We start from the raw sequence: 21,155 nt of genomic DNA on the forward strand, positions 1-21,155 counted from the left end.
ATAACCGAGGCAGAGGAAATTGCTGTCGCACTGGCAGCGGAAGAAGGTTATAGAACAGGAATATCCCTCAATATTCTAACAGATTCACAAGAGGCGTGCCGGAGATATATAAGAGGCAGAATAAGTAACACGGCGCTCAAGATCGTCAGCAGAGTTCCAGTCGCTGAGGGACAACCCACACATAACATTATCTGGATACCAAGCCACGCAGGGATCAGGGGCAACGAAGGGGCGGACTGCCTAGCTCGAGGGATGACCAGCCGAGCAGGAATGTCAACCGCCCCAGAGGGGCCACAGATCAACTACGGGAGCAGCTATTCAGAGCTATTAAACCTCTATAAGGGTCTAAGATATCAATATCCGCCACCACATAAAGCATTAACAAAGGAGGAGGCCGCAGGATGGCGGAGACTGCAAACGGGCACCTTTCCAAACTTACACATACTAAGTAGGATGTTCCCCACGCAGTATAGCGCAACCTGTCCGTGGTGTGGAGCTAAGCCAACATTATACCACATTACATGGGAGTGTACAAGAAACCAGGCATTCCACAAACACAAAACACCAAGTGCGGAGCAATGGGAGAGCTGGCTCACCAGCCGCGAGCTAGAGACTCAAAGAGCTCTAATAGCGCACGCGTGCTAGGCGGCCCGGCTCAGTGGAGCCCTGGACTAGGGGCCCATCCATGGCTGAAGAGGACTCAAGCTTCAAGAATGAAGACTTCGGCCTCGACCCGCTAAAACCTTTAAAGAGGCAATAAAGTTTTCCATTCCATTCCATTCTCTACCACGGCGCCTGCGCTTTGATTATAATGATACGTTCTTTCAGAAATAGCGCTAACGCGCTGCGGAAAATAGGTCAAAAATCACGTGTGCTACAATAAAAGTTATAAAGACAATTAAATGATTAACGAATCATAAATCAAACAGAGTAACGTGTGATACATTTGTCAGCTTTGCATACAAACACTAAGCTTGGAGGCCCTAATGCGGTCGATGTTGATGTGCTGTTTTGTATTTGCTCTTCTTTCATTTGCGGCGTCGGCTTGCTGTTCGATTAAAGGACATTTATCTCGCTAACGTTTGCTATGTAACTGAATCACATTCGTTAGAAAATTAGCGCCGTTAATTAAGTTCACGTCGATGGTCATGATAAAAAGATATTTTTGAAAATTTTCTGTTCTTCTTGGCCAATCACCTGCTGTTGGTACCTGCGGTAACCATAGAAGGTTCGGAAACCGAAGAAAAAGAAGAGTGGCTCGACGAAGCGAAGCCTTCTGCGTTCAGCGCAAGACGAACTCCCACAATACCGTCGTCGCGTGTCCTACGACTACAACCGGCCGGAAACAACGAGAACATGAAACGAGGCAGCCCAAGTTATGAGGATATATCGCATGCAGTCAGCGGTTCACCCCCGTCAAGACAGCCCTCGTCGCAAGACAAAGATATGCGATCGATCCAGAAGGCGCCAAAGCTTGGACCTCAAGCTCCCGAAGAAAAGAGTTCACCCACTCCTGGGTGTACTCCAGCCTCGCAACCATCTTCACTGCCGACGAAGAAAGTCCGAGCAATAAAGAAAAAAAGGGAGGCGGAAGCGCGGACTCCTAAACCGAAGAGCTTGCCGCCGACGGCCAGCAGTACCAAGAAGACTGGTGCATCCTCGCCGGAGCCCAAGCCAACTGAGGCGCGTGAGAATGTTCCGAAGATTAAGCCACCGAGTCATCGCAGTAAGAAGAAACATTTCGCTGCTAGCCCTAACCAAACTCGAGGATCGTCCCCGCCGCTGACGGAACGAGTACAGTCGACGAAGAGGAGGCCCGAGATGGGGATTGAGGTTGGAAACGACGAGCGAACACCAGTGGCCGCCAGCAGTTTTCAGACGGCCGGACCTTCCACGCCTCTGTCCAAAGGAATGCAAGCCAGACAGGAGAGCCCGGAGGTCGAGCCACAGGTCCTGGAAGGGGATGAACAGTCGACGAAGAGGAGGCCGGAGATGGGGACTATGGTTGGAAGCGACGAGCGAACACCAATGGCCGCCAGCAGTTTTCAGGTGGCCGGACCTTCCAGGCCTATGTCCGAAGGAATGCAAGCCAGACAGGAGAGCCCGGAGGTCGAGCCACAGGTCCGGGAAGATGATGAACAGCCATCATGTGCAGCAGGCCCTCCTCGGTCGCATTCAGCATCTCCGGCGGCTCCGGCGTCTCCGGCGTACACCTTACCAGCGCGTGGGCGAGTGCCGGTCGCGGTGAGCGTCGTGAGTACGGCTGCGCTCGCCTTAGTTTTCGTCATCTTTGCGCTGATCTGGCTTGTGTCCGCGAACTTCTCCTTCGTCCGCTCAAAGAACACGACGGACGCGTCCTTCTGTTGCCCCAACGAAGCGGCCCAGCTGCATGCCGTCATCGATGACACGGTGCCGCCCTGCAAGGACTTCTTCGCTTACGTCTGCAGGCGGGCCATCCAGGACGGTGTCATCGAGGGCGGGTTCGCCGTGGACACATTGGTGAGAACCGGTCACAAGCCGGAAGCAGGCACGATAGTTTTAGCACACTCGACCATCCTCTGTCAGTTGCGTGGGGCGCCACTATCGACCACGTCATCATAACTTTAGTGGCTGCTCTCGCACGGTGTGCAGCCTACCACGCCAATTCGCTGTCGTGACAGGCGTGAAGCCAGTGATAAGATTTTAACACAGGTTATTCACAGTGAACATTCGCTTCTCAGCACAACGAACCACCCCTCTGATAGTACCGCGGCTGGCTGAATGTAAAAGCAACCACTGTTCGCGTAAATCTAAATTCGTGCGAAGGAGCAAAAAATAATACAGGACCAGCGCTTTTGATTCTCTCATCTTTCTCCCTACGCGCTTTTCCCAACCGTGAATCTGCACCACCTTGCCCCGTTCCGAATTTTGGCTGAGGTTCTAAGCGACCGTCGCCCTCGCGCAGATTCATGCTCCTTCTATGTTTTTGTTGCAACCTTTATTTCTTAACGTCCGACAGAACACGAGTCTCTGAGGCGTGTTAGCAACGGTTATGGTTTGCCGAGATTTCACACTACTTGTAAATGTAACACTTTAATATCGGCGTTGTTACTAGAAGACTGAACTATAAGCTGTCCCGATGAAGCTGCGCACAGTGACGTCTAACAACATTTTTTCGTTCATTGGGCTTCTGGCCCAAGCTATTTCGATTGTTTCTACAACACGTACTATACTTTAACAATGCGGTGACCTCGACTTCAGTCTTCCTTATGGCTAATTAGATAAACAACAAGAACTCGTGCCAAAAGGTTGAGGTATCTGTGAAATGAATTTGTTGAATTATAATGTAGTCGAACGGACGCATTTTCGCGGCTCCGTGCTCATAAAAGCCATGCTATGTGCATGTGAGCTAATGCAACTGTAGTGCATTGAAGTAAACGCAATGATCTGCTTTACGGAGCTTCGGAAAACTTGCTTACATCCCATGGTGGGATGGACGAGTCATTGGCTTTCTTGTTTAGGTCAGAGCTCAACGCGTTAGACGCGAGCAGTAGTCTTTTTACTTAGCTTTGGTAATATTTTGCTTGGCTTTAAGAACCGTAGTTGTTCATAGCTCATAACGACATTAGGTTCCGTAGATGGAGACACAATTCGATCATTGTACTATACTGTATAGATCATCGCACTCCGCAGTGATTCGGGAATATCATCTTCAACGTTGCTAGATGAAGGAGCTCTTCTTTTCTCTCTCTCGTGTGTTTAGCCCGGAAAGATTGAGGTGGATGCTTATGCACGTGACACTCCATGCGAAAAATGACGCGAAATTTTCACTACCTTTTCCTGCGATTTCCTCTGTCGTTTTCCACTGCAGGACAGAATCGCTGCCGACATTATCAAGGGCACCGGAAACTTTACTTCAGCAGCCGCGAGAGCGCTTCACGGATATTTCACGTCCTGCTTGAGCGAAGTGTGGCGAAAAGACCTACGCCATGAACAGGTGACTTCCGCCATCGTGGGCATGGCTAATGCTACGAGTGGCCGGATGACGCCCGCCGACCTTCTGCGCTTCGCACTGAATGTGCAATTTCGGTACCACATCAACTTCTTCTTCGGTGTCGTCTTCAGCGTGGATTCTGTCGAGTTTGAATGGAACTTCATGCGGGCTATCACCTTCCTGTACTACTGCAGAGACGGTTGTTTCGAGGCTGCTCTTTCGGGTGTCAATGCTCATTTGAAAACAAATTACACTCGACAGGATATCGTCGACTGGCAGCAACTTCTTCCGCACCAGAGCGATGCTGGGGAGCCCGGGAACATCACGACCAAAGAGCTCCTCGAAGCCTTCGGGGGCCTGGACGTTTCTCTGTTCGAGGCCATCATGAAAGAGATGTATCCGGATTTCAGCCTCAAGCACCCTATATATTCATCTGCCAAGCGGGCTCTTCTCGCAGAAATTGGGGTCCTTTGGAATGTCTCGGCTCAACCAATGTCGCTTTGCTACATTCTGACGTGCGTCGTAATCAGCGCGACGAAAGAGGTCCAGGGGCGTGCGGTGCTAGATTTCCCGACGTCACAGATCTGGCAAGTATGTACTAGCCTGTCGAGCCGATTCACCGCACTGTGGCGCAGGACGTACGTGGGCGCCCTCACAAGCCCGGCAAAGGACGTCCGAATGCGCTCCATCTTCGCGGAAACAAGGAAGGCACTCCTGCTATACGAGCCGCTACTGCAGCTCATGAAGGCCGGTAACGACACGGGCAAATTCGAGGCTTTCGTGCGAAACACGTCCCTGCTGCTTCCCAACGACGTCTTCCTTAGTGAAGTGCGCGTGCCCACACTACCGGAGCACGGTTTTGTGGACAACTACTTCCGAGCTCTGAGCTTCGAATTTGACGTCAAGCGCGAAGCGTGGATTCGGGGCGCGCGGTTCCACGATGAAAACATAGACTACGAACTGTGGAACCGCATGGTGCTGGTGAGCGAGGACTTGTACGTGTCGCCAATCGCGTACGCTCTCCTGAGCACCGTTAACGCCAGCCGCGCCTTGCTCGCCGACGCACCGGTGGTGGCGTCTCGAATGGCAGCGTTGCTGTGGGAGAGAGTGGTTCAGCACCAGGGATGGTCGTCGCGGACGCTGGCTGCAATCGAGCACCACAGGTGACTATTCACTTTCGTAGGCCCGCGAAAATGTCGTATGCTACCCATACAATTTCTCACTCTAACACCTGGAGGGAAATCTCGCGCCATCGTCTATAGGACTTTCCTAAGGGGCGCTGTGCCGTCGTGGGAATGACGGTACATGTGTCTGCGAGGCTCGCGTAGGCTTGTGTTGTTGTGTTGTAAGAAGCTTCGTCTAAAACGTAGATATAGCTACACAAACGATGCGTCCTTAAAGATCTTCATAAAATGTTTCCATTCTTGCATATTACATCTTCCAGTGAAGTTTACACACCTACCTTGCATAACCAAGCGAAGAAAAGCAAGAACAGACAACAAACTGTTCCAAAGCGAGCACGAATCTTGTCGTCTGTCCTCCAACTTTAGCGGTTCGCTGATAGTTTCATATATTTGTACATGCAATAATAAGTTCTCGTAGTTAAACAAAGCATGTTTTTGTGTAATAATAATAGAGCTAAAAAGCTTTTTAGGTGCTGTTTTAGTAGAAAGTTAATCACTGTGACAGACGGAATGGTGCTTGCCTGGCTCTCCGGAAACGATGCCATTCCGAAGTCACAATATACCAGCGTTGCCATGCATACCACAACGCAGCAGCGGCAGATTTCCCTCTAGAAAATATCGTGAGAAGCTCTATGATGCTACCATCCGTATGAAGCCACTGCACAATTAATGCAACAGACAATGAATTCCAGCCAATGAAGCCAAGCCATTCCATTGGCTTCATCTGGTTTTTGTCAAAAAAAGAACGAGATATCTCTCTTTTTTTAGTTATTGATTGGAATCGAGCTCTCGAGGTAGCTTAATACCTGGTTCAGTGGTGAGCCACTATGTGCGCACTTGATCATGTGCTACGTTGCAGTTCAGAAAATTTATCGTGTGAACCCGTATTCACAAAGCTTCTATTTCGTGCGTTTGATTTCAACATTCGGCGTTGAAGCGCCTGGAACTCGCAGTATATCTCCACGTGATAGCGCTAAGGTCACTGCGGCAATGACCGATATCATGCAGCATATACAAAAGATAACTTTATGAATACAGACGCTGATCTTGGTAGCTTCATATTGTGTAGGTCAATCGCATTAGCCTTGATAAGCGGTACTATGTCATCTGTTATCTCACAGGACCAATATAAACAGCAAAGCAATTTGTTTAGACGGTGCTGTTTGGTAATAGGGTTGCTAAGCACAGGTAGAGGTACTCATTACCTACACTAGGTAAAATACATGACTGCATTGCATTTTTTTTCGACACTTGATCTTGCGTGAAAAATGAAATGTCAGCATTTGTCAATACATATCAGCTTTTAAATCTCGCCTACGAAATTTTCTATATATAGAACTTAATAGATATCGCATCTGTTACAATCATGTCATTCCAGCCACCGCAGGGGACTTTGTAAAAACCATCAATGCACTTGTTTACGACCTTGTTCTGTGAGCTGCTACATGGGCAATTAGATGGGCAATCTAAAGCAAGGATACGGAATGCACTGCAGAGCCGGTGTGACATAATGTAACATGCTTATCTCTTAATGCTGAAAGGTGAAGTGCCTGCGTATTTTAGTGTCGGATTGGGTTGCTACAGCTGGTTCGCCTCGAATCATGCTTGCATTTTTCGAAAAAGAATCGTCGTCATAGCAACATTCATAGGAGATGCAAGAAAAAAAAAGACGGGGTGCGACGTTTACCCGTTCATCGTGCGCCACTCAGGGTGATAGCAGTCACATGTGAGCCAGTTCATGGCGCACCTGTTCGCGTCAGCAGTGGTGCCAGTTGGCCCACGTGAAAATAATTAAAACCGCCAAAGGAAGTTTTGAGAGACGGGAAGGCGCGACGCCACGAAGGTCCTGCAAGCGGAACAGAATAGGACACGTTGACCCCAAAAAACTCCGAAGGAATGAGCATGTCTGACTTCTGGGCAAATGTGCGATAAAAATAATGAATCAATGTGTGTTGTTTAGTGGCGCGAGGGCCAGGTAAGGCCAAACAGCGCCAAGACAGTGCGATAAAATACTACATAGTGTGACAAAAAAAAATAAAAGATTGCCAACAATATTAAAAAGCTGCTAAAGAGAAAAATTATGTCAGCTCTGTTTGTAACTTGCCCTTCCACAGTAGAAAAAAATAAAAATAATGTAACGCCTATTTGTATCGCGACAAGAAGTTTTGCGACCCACAAAAAAAATATGACTCAGAAGGAAAGAAAGAGTGGCAACGCCTCCTTGAAGTTCCAGTTCTGGCTCTAGGTGACGTCATGAACTTTGAGGGCATCTGCTCAGGTCAGGTTAGCTTGTCATCGGTAAAAAAAAAATGTCTGCGCTGCATTTTAAATAATTAAAAAATATGAACTTTGTAAGTGTCAAGAGTCCTTTTTCACAACCGCAGCGCCCCAAGTACTCGGAGATACGTTGAAATCCATGACGTAGCATGTAACGGTGCGTGGATGTTGGCGCGAAATTCAAATGAAATCTGGCCTTCGTTTTCTTTCTTTTTTTTTCTTGTAGTTATCGCGAAATTATTAAACGTGGAGTTTTGAAAGAACACCTGCCACTGTAAACAGATTTACGGCTTCGATTTAGTGTCGCTCTAAAATTACGGAAACAGGGAGCACATTAACAACGGGTCGATCAAAAAGAGGCCCAGCGTGAACTTTAAACGGCTGTTGAGGGAAACACCTGTGGATACCAGTGAACTTAAAATTGCATGTTTTTTTTTTTCGTAGGCAGTGCATGCTGAAGTCTTTTCGTGTCCACGCCGACGTAGCCGAGATACTGCTGGAGAACTCCATCGCCGTGCAAATAGCTGCAGGCCTAGCCTCCGGGGCCACGGACATTTCTACCAAAGGTTCACTCTTCGGCGCCGCACCTGATTGGTTCGAAGTGAAGCCGCTCTGGAGCCTGTACATGAGCTCCAAGGCGCGGTTTTTCTACGCTCGCTACGCATATTTCTGGTGCATCAAAGACGAATACGTTTCGATCTACATCAACGGACCGCTAAGACGCAGCGCGGACTTTGCAGCCGCTTTCAATTGTCCGCCTTTTCAGGAAACCGCCGATAGCAGTGCGTGCTGGAACTACATGCGGTAGTCACTGGATGTTCTTTTTTTTTTAACCGCCACTTTGCCGGTGGAGTGATATTCTTTTTTTTTTATTTTTCCACAGTTAACGCCATTACTTGTTGGCGATGATCTGAATCATGAATCCGAGACGAGGAACTGTATTTACGGACAAATTTATTTATCGCCTTTTTCTCACTGTTTGGTTCTCTAAGGAGGGCGTGATTTATTTTTATTTTTTTTTTGTTTTGGCAACTTAGTCTGTGTGTCTAATTCACGCAACTTAAATGTTGGTGTCAGTATATTTGTGCGGTCGCATGTTAGTTCTGTCTTCCATGCGCATACGGAAGATGTTCCGCACTCACGCGGAAATAGATAACGGCGACTGCGCTTTGCTTAGACATGTCGTTCGTGAGCGAGCGTCTTGCGAACAGGTCACGTGAGAATGTGGCCAATACGTCACCTGTTGTGGTTATGCAGACAAAGGAGAGGGGTCACAGAAAGGCGGAGATTGCAAGTGATGAGAAGAAAAGCCATCTCAGCCTGAAGCGAATATTTTAACTAGAGAGTTCTCGTAGTAAGTGCGAAGGACAAGTACTGTTGTCTAAACATTGGCTCAAAGCTGAGGCTTTCCTATAGTAGCGTCCGTGTTGATCGCTACTGGTGATCGTAGGATTAGTTCAATTGGGCCTTCTTTGACTAAGAAATGCGCCTAGTGCCAGCACTGCGGCATTCTTGAGTTCATAATTCTATGAACTCACACGTCATCTCAGTTCGTCATTGCCGCGTTTCTGTTACGTGAAAACTCTTGCAATGTTAAGCGTCTTGGAACCTCTGCATTATCACATGTATCACGCATCGTATCACATTTATCTCGCATATAGTATGTACGCTACGACAATATAAGTGTAAAGTTCATTGAGTGATTAGTTTTAGAAATTTCTTTAGAGCACTGCAAACTGAGCCAATCGGCATTAGTTCGCAATTAAGAACAGCCCAGCCGGATTCGCGACAGTGAATGCGGAGATTTATGAAAGCGCCTCCAAATGGTTTTGGCGGGCAACTCGAAACACAATGCTAAAGAAATTCCATAAGCGCGTGGATGGGACCGAGACTCGCAGATAGCGCTTGAAAATGGGAAGATGCAACAAGGCTGACTCTGCATGCCCAGACGTGGGTACTTTGGTGAATCTCCTGCATAAAGGGATAAAATTTATAAGCGAAGTATTCTCAGCTCTACTCTTTGACTCTGCTGATCCTGCGCGGACGTGAGCAGTTCGCTGAATTCTTCAGAAAAGCGGTACTTAAACACAATAGATTCTCAGCCTTTCCTTTCCATATAAGCCGTCGCTCTCTATCCTCCTCGTTTGGAGCATTGTAAAACCCGGCATCAAAAAAAAAAAAGGGGGGGGGGGAGGTTGCAACGCAGGAGTGAGGCAGGGATAGTCCGGGAAAAAGAAAAAAAGAAAGCGACCCCGACAATTTGCGACATTGCGAGCACAAAAAAAAATAGACAGAAAGGAAGAGAGGGCAAAAGAAACGTACGAACGAAGAGGTGCGCACGCCGACTTTGCAGAGTGGGTTGTCGTACACAAACGAATGGGTATATTGAAACTGGAGAGCGTAATTCGGGTTCCCCTAGTCCCTTATGCCCTAACGCGCCTCGTTCATATTTCAGAAGCCGTCGTCGTCTCCACGCACAAAAACGTCGGCACGAAACAGTAAATAACGCATGTTATGTAGACGGTGACGACGACGACGACAAATGTAGTCCGATAGCTCAGAAGCCTTCACTGCCCGTCTTGACGTCCTAACTTTGTTTTCTTGTTTGTTCTTGTGACCCACGGTGCAAGAAGGCAGAGAGTCGCTATTCATATTGCTGTCATTTTCCCTTGTTTCAGAGTTTGCAGTTTCTTACGTCTAAGTCTACCAATTTATTCTTCCGTTTCGTATTTGCATCGCAGCATGGCGCAAGTTCACAGCGAAAGCTGTCTAACTGAGTTATTTCTTTGTGTATTCTTGAATACGTTTGTTTTCCCCTTTCTGACAGTAAGAACGTTCGCATGTTCTGATTTTACTCCGCTCTTCCCAAGTAAAAGCAAGAATATCCAGTATTCGTCTGATTGCTACTTCCCTGTCGCTTCTTCATATATTTATGTTTTTCTAGAAGTTCCCTTACGCTAGTCCTATCACCGCTTCTTTCATGTCGCCTTCAATCAATCAATCAATCAATCAATCAATCAATCAAAAAGTGAACTTTATTTAAACAAGTCAAGTTATGTGCACAAAAATAGTTGGACCAATAGCCTATGTGGCTAGTAGCTGGTCCAATACACAAAAGTACGAGTCATGCTTTATTTTTTCTTCTTTTCTTGATGTGAATATCTTCATACTCGAACTTTCATGCTCTATACTCCTTATTGATGGCATCGTTTCCTAGCTCGCTTCGTAGTGTTTTGGAGTCCCAGCTTAAGAAACAAGTTACAAATGCTCCAGGAATCGTCCTCGTCGTAGAAGCGACTCGCAGCCACCCGCTTTGCTTGCGCCGAACGCTAAACGTTCGGCGCGACGTTAAGAATTGCCGATGCTCCTTTCAAGAGAGCCTCATTCATTTGCGAACACGTCGAGAGAAACTCGTGAAACCTAGTGCATGCACGCCGTTCCTGGCCTTCGAGGCAACGATAGGTGTAGCGATGTCGTAGCAAGAAAAAATAAAATAATGCGGAAGTATCAACTGAAAACCGGCATAGGATGTGCCAGCCGCGGCGCTTACGCTTTCTTCGTGCCCAAAAATACAGCCTCGATAATGAACGAACGAATGAATGAATGAATGAATAAATGAATGAATGAATGAATGAATGAATGAATGAATGAATGAATGAATGAATGAATGAATGAAACAAAGTTAGAAAAGAAAGCACATGTTACTAGGAAAGAAAGAAAGGAAGAAAGAAAGAAAGCAACAAAGAAAGAAAGAAAGAAAGAAAGAAAGAAAGAAAGAAAGAAAGAAAGAAAGAAAGAAAGAAAGAAAGAAAGAAAGAAAGAAAGAAAGAAAGGAAAGAAAAAAAATCATGTGCACTTAACTGTTGTCGCCGTATGACGAAGACATGTTGTACCCAATGGACATAAGCAAAGATTATCGGCCACTTTTCGAACACAGAGAGAGCGCTTTGAAAGTTTAGTCTGATAGGTCCTTGTGAGTATCTCGGGTAATTGGCGGCCACCTAAACCCCACTGCAGTTAACGCGCGAAGCGCTTTTATGCGTATACCGGCACCTTCAGAATGCAGTTCAACGTTCGCCGGCCAGGCGCAGTGAAAAGAAGAAACGTCATTAAAAGAAAAATGAAGCGCGCTGAATTTTCAATCAAAATACCCACACCGTAGAATTTCAGCGACAACTTCTAATATTATTATTTAAAGTATGCCTCATTGTTTCCATCACCCGTGTCTGCAGTGGACACACACGCTGCGATTCCAGCGACTGACACCCACCAGATTTTTATTCCAAAATCTAGCTTCGTTTCGTCATTCATTTTTCTCTCAACTGTGCCTGTATGCGTCACAACGCATACGTGGCAACAAGAAGTAACTATATACCATCTTCGCGCTCGTAACAGCTGTTATTGACCGCGTCAGCAAAAGACACGAACTTTGGGACGTGGAGACGCGGGAGGCCGATGTATTTTATTTTATTTTTATTTTGCTTATTTTTTTTTTTTCGACTGCGAAGAATGCGAGTCGGATGTCGCGTCCTTATAAGGCGACCGAATTCGAAAGCGCGGCATCTTCTCTGACGGCTCTCTCCACTCGAACGCGTCGGTTCGGGCGAGTCGCGCAGGCAGGCCCGCCGTAGCCGTGCACCGCGGAAGTACGTCACGAAGCGGGACGGCTACGTGCGACGCCCGTCTCGGCCGCCTGCGGCAAAGACAGGTGCTTTGTCAAGCGAGATGCCCCGGGCTGCGCGTCAAAAGCGCCCCGCGACGCAAATGCGGCAACGCTATAGCCACGCTGCGTCGTACACATTGAGAAATGGACGTGCCGCACGCTGGAACACGGCAAAAGAATAAGAAGAGTAATAATCATGCTCAGTTTTTGAGTCCCAAGGGGGGGCAGGAAGCGGGCGCCGCGTTATGCATTATTCAAGGCGCATTTCTCGCAACTTTGAGGGAACCCGGAAATATCGTCGCGCGTTGAGAAGAGAGCTTGCGACGCGCCAGAAAAAAAAAAATAAAGGGAACGCGATGAGAGAGAAAAGGAAAACACGGAGAACGAAGGAAGAGCCAATTATTTGTACTGTAACATAAAAAAAGAAGGTTAAGGAAAAGCCGCACCCTGGCTATAGGCCATGTGCGAAAAACCTGGGTGGCGAAACAGAATAGCGGGAGAAAAATAGCGCAAGGAAAACATCAAGACAGGTCAGCTACAGTCATCCTTTGAACTTGCGTCCTCCGGGGCAGACGCATACATGCGCGCCCGTATACGGCAAGAAGTGATGCGACTTCGAGTGAAAAGAAAATCTCCCATCTATCTCCTCTTTCGCTGTGTATAGTTATTCGGGCTCCCTTCAACACTTCATGCCTCGTGTCACCGCGTTTCCTTATCTGTCTGGTCATCTCCACCATTTTTCATTTCGCAACGGGAACCATTTATTTGTGTGCCTTATCGCTCGGCCCGTAGATACGCCTGTCACTGTCTACGAAGAAACAGAAGGTCAATCGTATCGAATAATAAAGGCAGCAACTGCACGCGACGGACGAAGAGATGAATCACGCGTCGCATAGAGTTTTCGCGCATCACATAGTTGTCGTGTCACAGTCGACACATCATGCACGACCTCCTTGGTTGTTAGCAATCGCAGCCACGGCCGCATATACTCGAGAACCATAGAGCATGTTTCATACAACAGCACGTACCACCAAGGGCAGTGAAATATTTTGCAGCCCTAGGGATATCTGTTTGTTCTGTGGCTAATGGTCTTACCGTTATAGGCTGAGATCGAACCGCTGATGGGACCAAATTAGGTTCTTTTTTTTTCTATTTGACCGCCTTTTATGGCAAATAAATGTAGTGACACGACAGGAGAAGTGCGGGACATAAATTTCTGTGCATATCTCTCTCGAACCTCCCTGCCAGATATTCCGGTACGTACGAGGTGGTCAGATTATTTTAGTTTTCAAAGACGGCTTTTTTTTCTCGCAGGTATAATTTGAGCTCGCTGTTGCGTATTGTAATGACGTGACACAGCCGCTAACACTCGGGTGCATCAGCTCACCAAGGGAGCTCACCAAGTGATGAAGAGAGATGAGCTCCACAGAGGCAAATGCAGATCGGCAGGCAGGTACGACGACAACGAGAGATATTATTTGAAGAAGTAGGTTTAATAACTTGGTAATAATTTAAAGTTACACTGTACCCATATTGCGTACAAGACCATGTCATACCGGTCGTCGGCGGTTATTTTGGTCGGCCTGGTCTTCTATGGTGAAGTGGTGCCATGGGTTGCTATCTCCTTGCTCTCTTATCGCTTTTTCTGGCGCCCCATGGCGTTAGACAATTTCCTCTACGAAGGCTTTAGCTGCTTCTACAGCGGAGGACACCGGACACGCGACAGCTTCGACCAATTTCGTGCGGTAGTCGGTAATCACGAGGCTGCAGAAGTTTCTTGCTTTGCTTTTAGTGAAAGGGCCAATACATTTCGTGTTCACTTATTCGAAAGATCGACCTGCATGTGAAATCGGCTGGAGAGAACCGGCCGGCTTTCCGGGTGGTAGCTTTCAAGTCCGACAGTCAGCACAGGAGATAACACACTTGCTAACGTGGCTTCCGCTACACCTTCAAGGCGAAGATGCCTTTATTGCCCAGGCGGACCACAATTCTTGACGTTAGTTCAATTAAACAATGTTTGGCGTAGCCAGGGTGTTCCTTCATTTATCTGCTTTCTTACTCGCACTTAGGCCGTGCGCGTAAATCCCCGGTACTGCATCTTGATCGCCTTACAGCCCACCTGCTTGTGCACTCATGACGTCACTGCGTTCACGTATGCAGTTCTTACTTGAACAATGTTAGCTATTGTCTTCAGCCACACATTTGCACCTCGGACAAACTTTGATTAGTTCGACCCCAGCGTTATTTAGTTACCCAGTGGCGATGAGGATGCCCCGTGCTGGGATGTCACTATATATTGTGTAGTATATCGAATACTGTTGTTCTGTACATGTGATTCTAGATTTTGACTACTTCCACGCTCTGGTGTTTTAAGGTGGAAGTATTACGTGGCTCATACCCCGGATGGTCTTTAAAAATACGCGTCGCCCTACAATAGTACAAAAGCTATCATCATCAGCAATGGTTCATACCCCCGTAAGCAAGCAAAAAATGCAATGGCTCATCCGTCTAGTAGTGCAAAGGCTACAAGCACCCAGCAAAGTGAAGCGTACAATTCATACATTGATTGGAATCACGCATACAAAGTACAGAAACGCGGCGTCTAGTGGAGTGATACAAAAAAAAAAGAACGCATGCCATCTTCTAAATGACTCACTAGCCCGTAAGCAAACAAAAATAATTCAGTGGTTCATACCCCCGTAAGGCTTAGGTTACAAGCGCTCAGCAAAGTGAAGCCAACAGTGCATACATTCATTGAAATCACCCACTCAACACACAGAACAGCATACGTTTCAATACCCTGCTGAGAGGATGCAACGTAAAGTCGAAGAGAAACGTCGTTGACGCGAGTCTGACCACACTATACGGGCGCGCGAAGCCGCAGCTGAGCGTAGAAAACGAGCCGAAGCCGAACTGCGAAAGCAGCAAGGCGACGATGCGAGACGGCGCATTACCGAGTGTGTGGCAGGCTTTAGCCTTCCCGTGTTAGAGGAGTGTAAGCTGCTGCATAACTTTCATATTCTGCAGCAGCAATAATAGATAACAACTTTATACATCAGTTAAGTTTCCCTTGTCATGTCTGTGCCGTGTTTCAAAAACAATAAAAACAACGTATAGATGTAGTTAAAAGCATTCTTTGTTGGTGAAGTGCAGCTCGATTTCCGTGACGGCAGTTAACATGAACAAGTGGTGTGCACCAGGAACGTTAGTAGGCGTACCAAGACAACTTATGACCAAGACAATTGACCAGCTGCTGTAATTGTCAAAATTAAAGCTCGGTCGAAGACGAGCTAAAGTCTGTAATGTAGCGAGGCGTCTGGCAACGTTTTCGCAATTCCATAAACTCTGCAAACTCTCCTGCACTGGCATTGAAAACTGCACTGCGCTGGCAAATAGAGCTTTAGATAAGCCTGAACATACTTCATTGTTGTCGATCAAGATATTTTTGTAGTGGTTGTAGTGGTTTTGCAGTGACTGCAGTATCAACTTCAATTATCGCGATTCTTTCGCCGATATTGCTTTTTGCATGCGTCCCATCTCAGTCACGCCCTCCAGCAGCCTCTACTGTCTGTTTCATAGTTCTTGAAGAAAGAAAAAAAAAGGATGGGACAATTAGGACAGTTTCGTTGATAATTTTTCCGTGATGGAAACGAACCAATTTAATCGAAAGATAAAAGTTGCCGCTGAGCGTTCTTCACGGCTGAGGTGTATACGTGTATGATATATGTATATATATATATATATATATATATATATATATATATATATATATATATATATATATATATATATATATATATATATATATATATACCAGAAAAAAAGCAGTTCTGGGTCCGGGTAAATATGCACAGTGAAGTAGACGCGCGTATGAAGCGGTTTATTGACGTTTCGGCCGGGGTCCGGCCTTCATCAGAAGGATAGGTTGTATATATAGGTTGTAAGGTTTTATATATATATATATACATATATATATATATATATATATATATGAAACGATGCAACAGACACCCCGTCGCTTCGTAGTCTCGGGGAATCGCTTGCTACCAACGCTGCATTGTACGTCCATATCTATAAACCGACGGGCGTTTGTGGGGAAGCCATTAGCGCGAACGCTCGCCCTAGTTCAGCCGTTGCCTTCCGCATTACCAGCTCGCTTGATGCCGGTCGAATTAGCGAAGCAAAATAATATCACTAACAAAGATAGCGCTCGTGCAACACGTCTCCGATGAGCGGACGAGAAGTGTATTAAAGAACGGTGAATAATTTATGCACCCCGGATGATTTCCGGCCTCATCCCGTCGCGCCTCCGACGGGGACGGCTACTTTCGAACAAAGTTGTTATCTTTTCGCCGAGCTCGCAGCTTCAGCATCAGGTTTTAAGCAAAAAACAGAAAAATTAAACACAAGTTTTCAAGAGTTGCAAACTCTAGTCGTATCTAGTGTGGCCTTGTGAAGACGGGGAAAGTTCTAACAATTTTACTCATTCCTTTCCGTGCGTGGGAGCTTTGCATGTACAAGTCTAGTCGCGCAATGAAAAAAAAAAAAGGTGCTACAGGTTGGGAAGTGGAACGCCCTTTTCAGCGGTGTCAACAACAAGATGGTTTGAAATAATGAAACGAGTAAGCGCGCAGGTCATGAATAATCAACGTCACGCATTTGCATACGCGTTGAATTACTGCGATCTACATCTACACTCGTGTGCTGAAGTGTTTTAATATGTACAGTTTTTTTTTCTCATCATTGTTGGAAAGCGCTTATCGCTGACCATTGTTGATTGGAGAAATACTCCGAACAGCGCATGCGCACACGTATAAACACGCACGTATATGCACGCACGCCTTGAATGAAGTGCAAACTAATTTATTGGTAGGCCTTTCGCATAGCGTGTATGCGCCGCTTTCCAAATGTGCCTTCTTACGGCAGTGCATGCAATCGAACTTCGAGTCAGTGGCTAAAAACTAGGTAAGCCTGTACAGAAACCTTTCATTTGGCTTTGATGGATGTGTGTTTTAAGTATTGCTTTAGATTGATTCAGCTTTGATCTATGCGCGTTTAATTATCGTTCGACAATGCGTACTCGTGGTGCCGTAACAGTTCCCTGCGTAAGCCGCTCGACTCGTGCCCATAGAGCGTCTCCTACGTGCAGCAAGAACACGTGTTTTCTGCATTGTTGCGCCCGAGTATTCGCAGCACTCGTGTTGCTGCAGTACCTCGTATTTCTTAGCAGGTGCTCACGTTAGCGTGCGTAAGCACCTGATCAGAAACATTTCCTTCTCTCTCTTCTTTCTTCTCTGCCAGCTTGTCCCTTTCTCCGTGCAGGGTAGAAAATCAGCTTCAACCTGGGTAGCCTCTCTGCCCTTATTTTTCCTTTTCTCCGTCTCTCACGGAGGCGCGCAGCAGTCCAGAGGACATTGAGGGGACGTCCAGGGAAATCGTGCCGAAACATCAGCGCAGGCGCGCTTTCATTCTCCTTGTCACAATGCCGTGGTATTGCAATACAATCCACAACACTCGGCATAGGGACAAGAGTATCGGCGTGACCGCGTTATTGCCTGAAGAACGATTGACCAGTGGCAATCAAAGATTCGCTTTAGAAAGAGAAAAATCGTGTGGAAATTAGCATATTCAAATACTGATTCCTTAGCGATGCTAGGTTCAACCTAAACGCGCTCGAGACACTCGCTCCAGTGTCTTGGAACGAGATCGCCATGTGACGACGTAGACGTCGACATTGTTGTTATGTCGTTTTGCTGTCAAGCACGAGGTCGATGGCTTGGACGCGCTTTCTGCGCGCCAGTGGTCGCAGAATGCAAGAACTCTCACGTTTGAATTCGAATATGAATTTTGATTAGGCAAAGAAGCATCTGGGTCCTTTAGTATCATGCCAGTATGGATCCATGCAGAAATAGTACCAATACATACATAAGCTTACAGGCAGGAGACACCTTTACAAATCAGACTGGCAGATAGCCGCATATCAGATTAGTATAACACAGCAACTTCAACAGCTAATACAGTTCTTTGTAATAACGCTCAAGCACAAAAAAAGCTTTATGCAGAAAAATAGCGATTAAACGTTACAACTGCTGAGTGGGCTACTATTCCTACATCAGGCATATTCTGTTGATTAAGCGTGCGTTTTGTTGTAGTGATTATAACCTGCCGTGTTATCCTAAAGTTGATTGAATTTTTAGCTATGAGTTGTGAATAGTACTGTTTCTTACGAGTACGGGTGACGTGAGTCACCTTCTTTCGGGCTACCCGGAATTTTTCTGAATAGTATGAGTTACCTTTACTTTGTTTATTTTTTATGTGCCAATAGTCGCTTTTATTTTCCAGTTGAAAGATAGTGTTGGTCATCCACGAACAAATAGACTCCGGGTGACTCCTTTTCTCGCGCATGACTGTAGACTGCACAATGGCTTCCGTTATATTACAACTTACTATGTCATATTATTGGTGCGCATGCGTAAGGTCTAACGGAACAATATTTATTTGCTTACAAGTGCTGTGTTAAAGCGTGGAGATTGAGTGTGCTGTAGTAATTGCTGTCCTTTAGGTAGTGTTATCAGTACGGGAAAGTGAAATGGCAGTACGATAATCATCCGCAATTACACTGCCATAGACGTAGCACTCGCTGCTTCTTGTGTTGTAATCGCACAGTATATGGTCAACTGATGTTGGTGAAGACGTAGTGGCCCTAGTTGGATTCGTAATGATGCTATGAAATTCATTAGGCCTAACGAGTGTAAAGTATCCACTTGTCATTTTTTTCAGGTGGTCACTGTGGAAGTCCCCACACGCGATTGTTTTTGGGTAGAAGTTTTTCAAATGAATGAGCAGTGCGTCAAAATGATGCGTAACATATTGCCTGTTTTGGTCTGGGGCACGATAGATGAGAACAATGGCTACGATCGTTGATTTTACAACAAGAAAGTCACAGTCATGTAGGAAAGAGTAAGATAATTCAAGAACGAAGTGACATTTGATATCGCTTTCGTTAATGGACCAATAGCACGGCATCGAGCTTGAGAGTTCTTAGGCATAAGAAAGAATGAATAACCTGAGATACTCTGAACTTCACCTGGTTTCAGCCAGGTATATAACACAGTTATATAATCGAATAGAAAAGAATTAACGGCTACAAGAAGCAAAGCGCGTCAATGTTATAGTGCAAAACTGCGCTGTATCATCGAATAACAAGAGTTACTGTTGCTGCTGTCTAGTTGTAACTGATACGCAGCCATGTCTGTGGAAGATAGCAGACCTTCAGTAGATCTTGCTCAATTGGAATATGTAGGACGCTAGAATTATCGGCTTTCCTAGCAAGAATTTTTCCGTTTGCCACCAAGGTATAGTTAATATACTTAGATTTGGCTGCACGCTATTGATCCTGAAATGGTAAAATCAAATTGAAGCCCTGCACTTGTTTAACAACTGCGAAATCTTGTATGTTGCGTTAAGATGCGTTAAATCCAATGAATGAATGAATGAATGAATGAATGACCAAACGAACGAACCAATCTATCTATCTATCTATCTATCTATCTATCTATCTATCTATCTATCTATCTATCTATCTATCTATCTATCTATCTATCTATCTATCTATCTATCTATCTATCTATCTATCTATCTATCTATCTATCTATCTATCTATCTATCTATCTATCTATCTATCTATCTATCTATCTATCTATCTATCTATCTATCTATCTATCTATCTATCTATCTATCTATCTATCTATCTATCTATCTATCTATCTATCTATCTATCTATCTATCTATCTATCTATCTATCTATCTATCTATCTATGTTGCCTTTTACTCCATGCCATTATAAGGAGAGGTCAGCGTCTGCACTGAACACAAGCACCTACCACATGAAAAGTGACTTTTCGAATGAAAGGATGAATGCAGGGTCTTATGAGAGTGAGAGGATACGGCACGATCAAGTGAATGGCGTGGGCCATGGTTAAAGGGAATGTCGCGCTTTAATAAGGAGCGTCGTGCCCGTTGCATTCAGGCGACGTCAGACAGCACAATGATAGGTGCAACGTTTTCGGCTGTCCGTCGTATGGTGGTTGCTGATTCCGCAACGTTAACAAAAGGCGGCGCGTCTGTCTTCCGAGGAATCGTGCTAGAGGTAGACAGAGTAGGAAAAAAGGAGGAAAGCAGGGTCGTTAACTACACTTTGTCCAGTTTGCTATACCCTATGCGTGGGGAGGAGGATGGGGGAGTAAAGAAATAGAGACAGCGAACGCGTGAGTCTGGCTCATTTACACGCAGTAAGCAAGGAGCCACTTGTTTGTCACATCGCGTTAGAAATCCCGCTGAGCGTAGTAGCTAGTATGTTGTTTCGTTTAACAGATATTTGCGATAAGTTCGGTTCAACCGACAGTTTACGGTACTTGAGCTATAGCCGGCGCCCCCGAGCGAATCAAAGATCCAGCAGCGACTGTTCGTGTATATGGCCAAATCTCACGATAAACGAACGCGCTGCGCTCTCTCTTTCTATCAATGGTGAACGCGGTATGCTTTGACTTTCGCGTTGAGCTCTTTGGCACAATCAAACTCTGGTGCTAGTGTCTACGGTACCTGCAATAATGGTGTTTCATCCAACATGGTAACGATAACAAGTACGTAGATTTGCCTAAACTGTGCCGCCGTTCTTTTTGCATTGTGATCTTGCATGCTGATGGTTTTTAACAAAGTTTTGCCTTACAAGTCGAACAATTAGAAATGTATGTGCGTGCGCGCACATAATTATGGCCTTGGCGGTGTTTCGAAAGCTATGGGTGCTTGAGAATTTGAAGAGGTAAAACAGAACACATAACATCACGACAACGTTTGAAGCCGCAGACACGATTATTAGACAAATCCATGTGCTAGTCTCCGATCCCGTAGTATCTGAACAGTAACATAACCAGGGTTCCTTCTAATAACTTTTGTAGGAAACGCTGTGCATCAATGCCAGCTTGCCTGCCACCATGTGGCGGGCAACGCAGTTTTTCCCCCACCACGCTGGTCTCCGACATAAGGACTGCACACCAAC

The 21,155-nt window shown here is 46.0% G+C and overlaps 2 protein-coding genes across 4 annotated transcripts in view; both read left to right on the forward strand.

The window, feature by feature from the left end:
• LOC135906397 (glutamate receptor ionotropic, kainate 2-like) overlaps window positions 1-21,155 on the forward strand; it is a 331,052-nt gene that overhangs the window by 202,946 nt on the left and 106,951 nt on the right. Inside the window, exon 1 of one of the 3 annotated variants that reach the window (XM_065437780.1) lies at window positions 16,939-17,062. The exons of the other annotated variants lie outside the window; for them this stretch is intronic. The gene's annotated coding sequence lies outside the window, so the exon portion shown is untranslated. Of the gene's footprint in view, window positions 1-16,938; window positions 17,063-21,155 lie in introns of those variants that run through there. 3 annotated transcript variants of the gene reach the window in all.
• Window positions 1,245-8,526, forward strand: LOC135906442 (uncharacterized). The gene is made up of 3 exons (XM_065437835.1): window positions 1,245-2,499; window positions 3,851-5,136; window positions 7,879-8,526. The coding sequence occupies exons 1-3, from the start codon at window positions 1,357-1,359 to the stop codon at window positions 8,240-8,242; spliced, it is 2,793 nt and encodes a 930-aa protein (XP_065293907.1). The 5' UTR covers window positions 1,245-1,356; the 3' UTR covers window positions 8,243-8,526.

This window comes from Dermacentor albipictus, chromosome 5 (genome assembly GCF_038994185.2).
Source record: "Dermacentor albipictus isolate Rhodes 1998 colony chromosome 5, USDA_Dalb.pri_finalv2, whole genome shotgun sequence".
NCBI lineage: Eukaryota > Metazoa > Arthropoda > Arachnida > Ixodida > Ixodidae > Dermacentor > Dermacentor albipictus.

Coding starts and splice junctions, on each gene's coding strand:
- LOC135906442 (XM_065437835.1), top strand. CDS start 1,357: ATGAAACGAGGCAGCCCAAGTTATGAGGATATATCGCATGCAGTCAGC. Junction 2,500..3,850: donor GGTTCGCCGTGGACACATTG/GTGAGAACCGGT, acceptor TTTCCACTGCAG/GACAGAATCGCTGCCGACAT. Junction 5,137..7,878: donor GCTGCAATCGAGCACCACAG/GTGACTATTCAC, acceptor TTTTTTTCGTAG/GCAGTGCATGCTGAAGTCTT.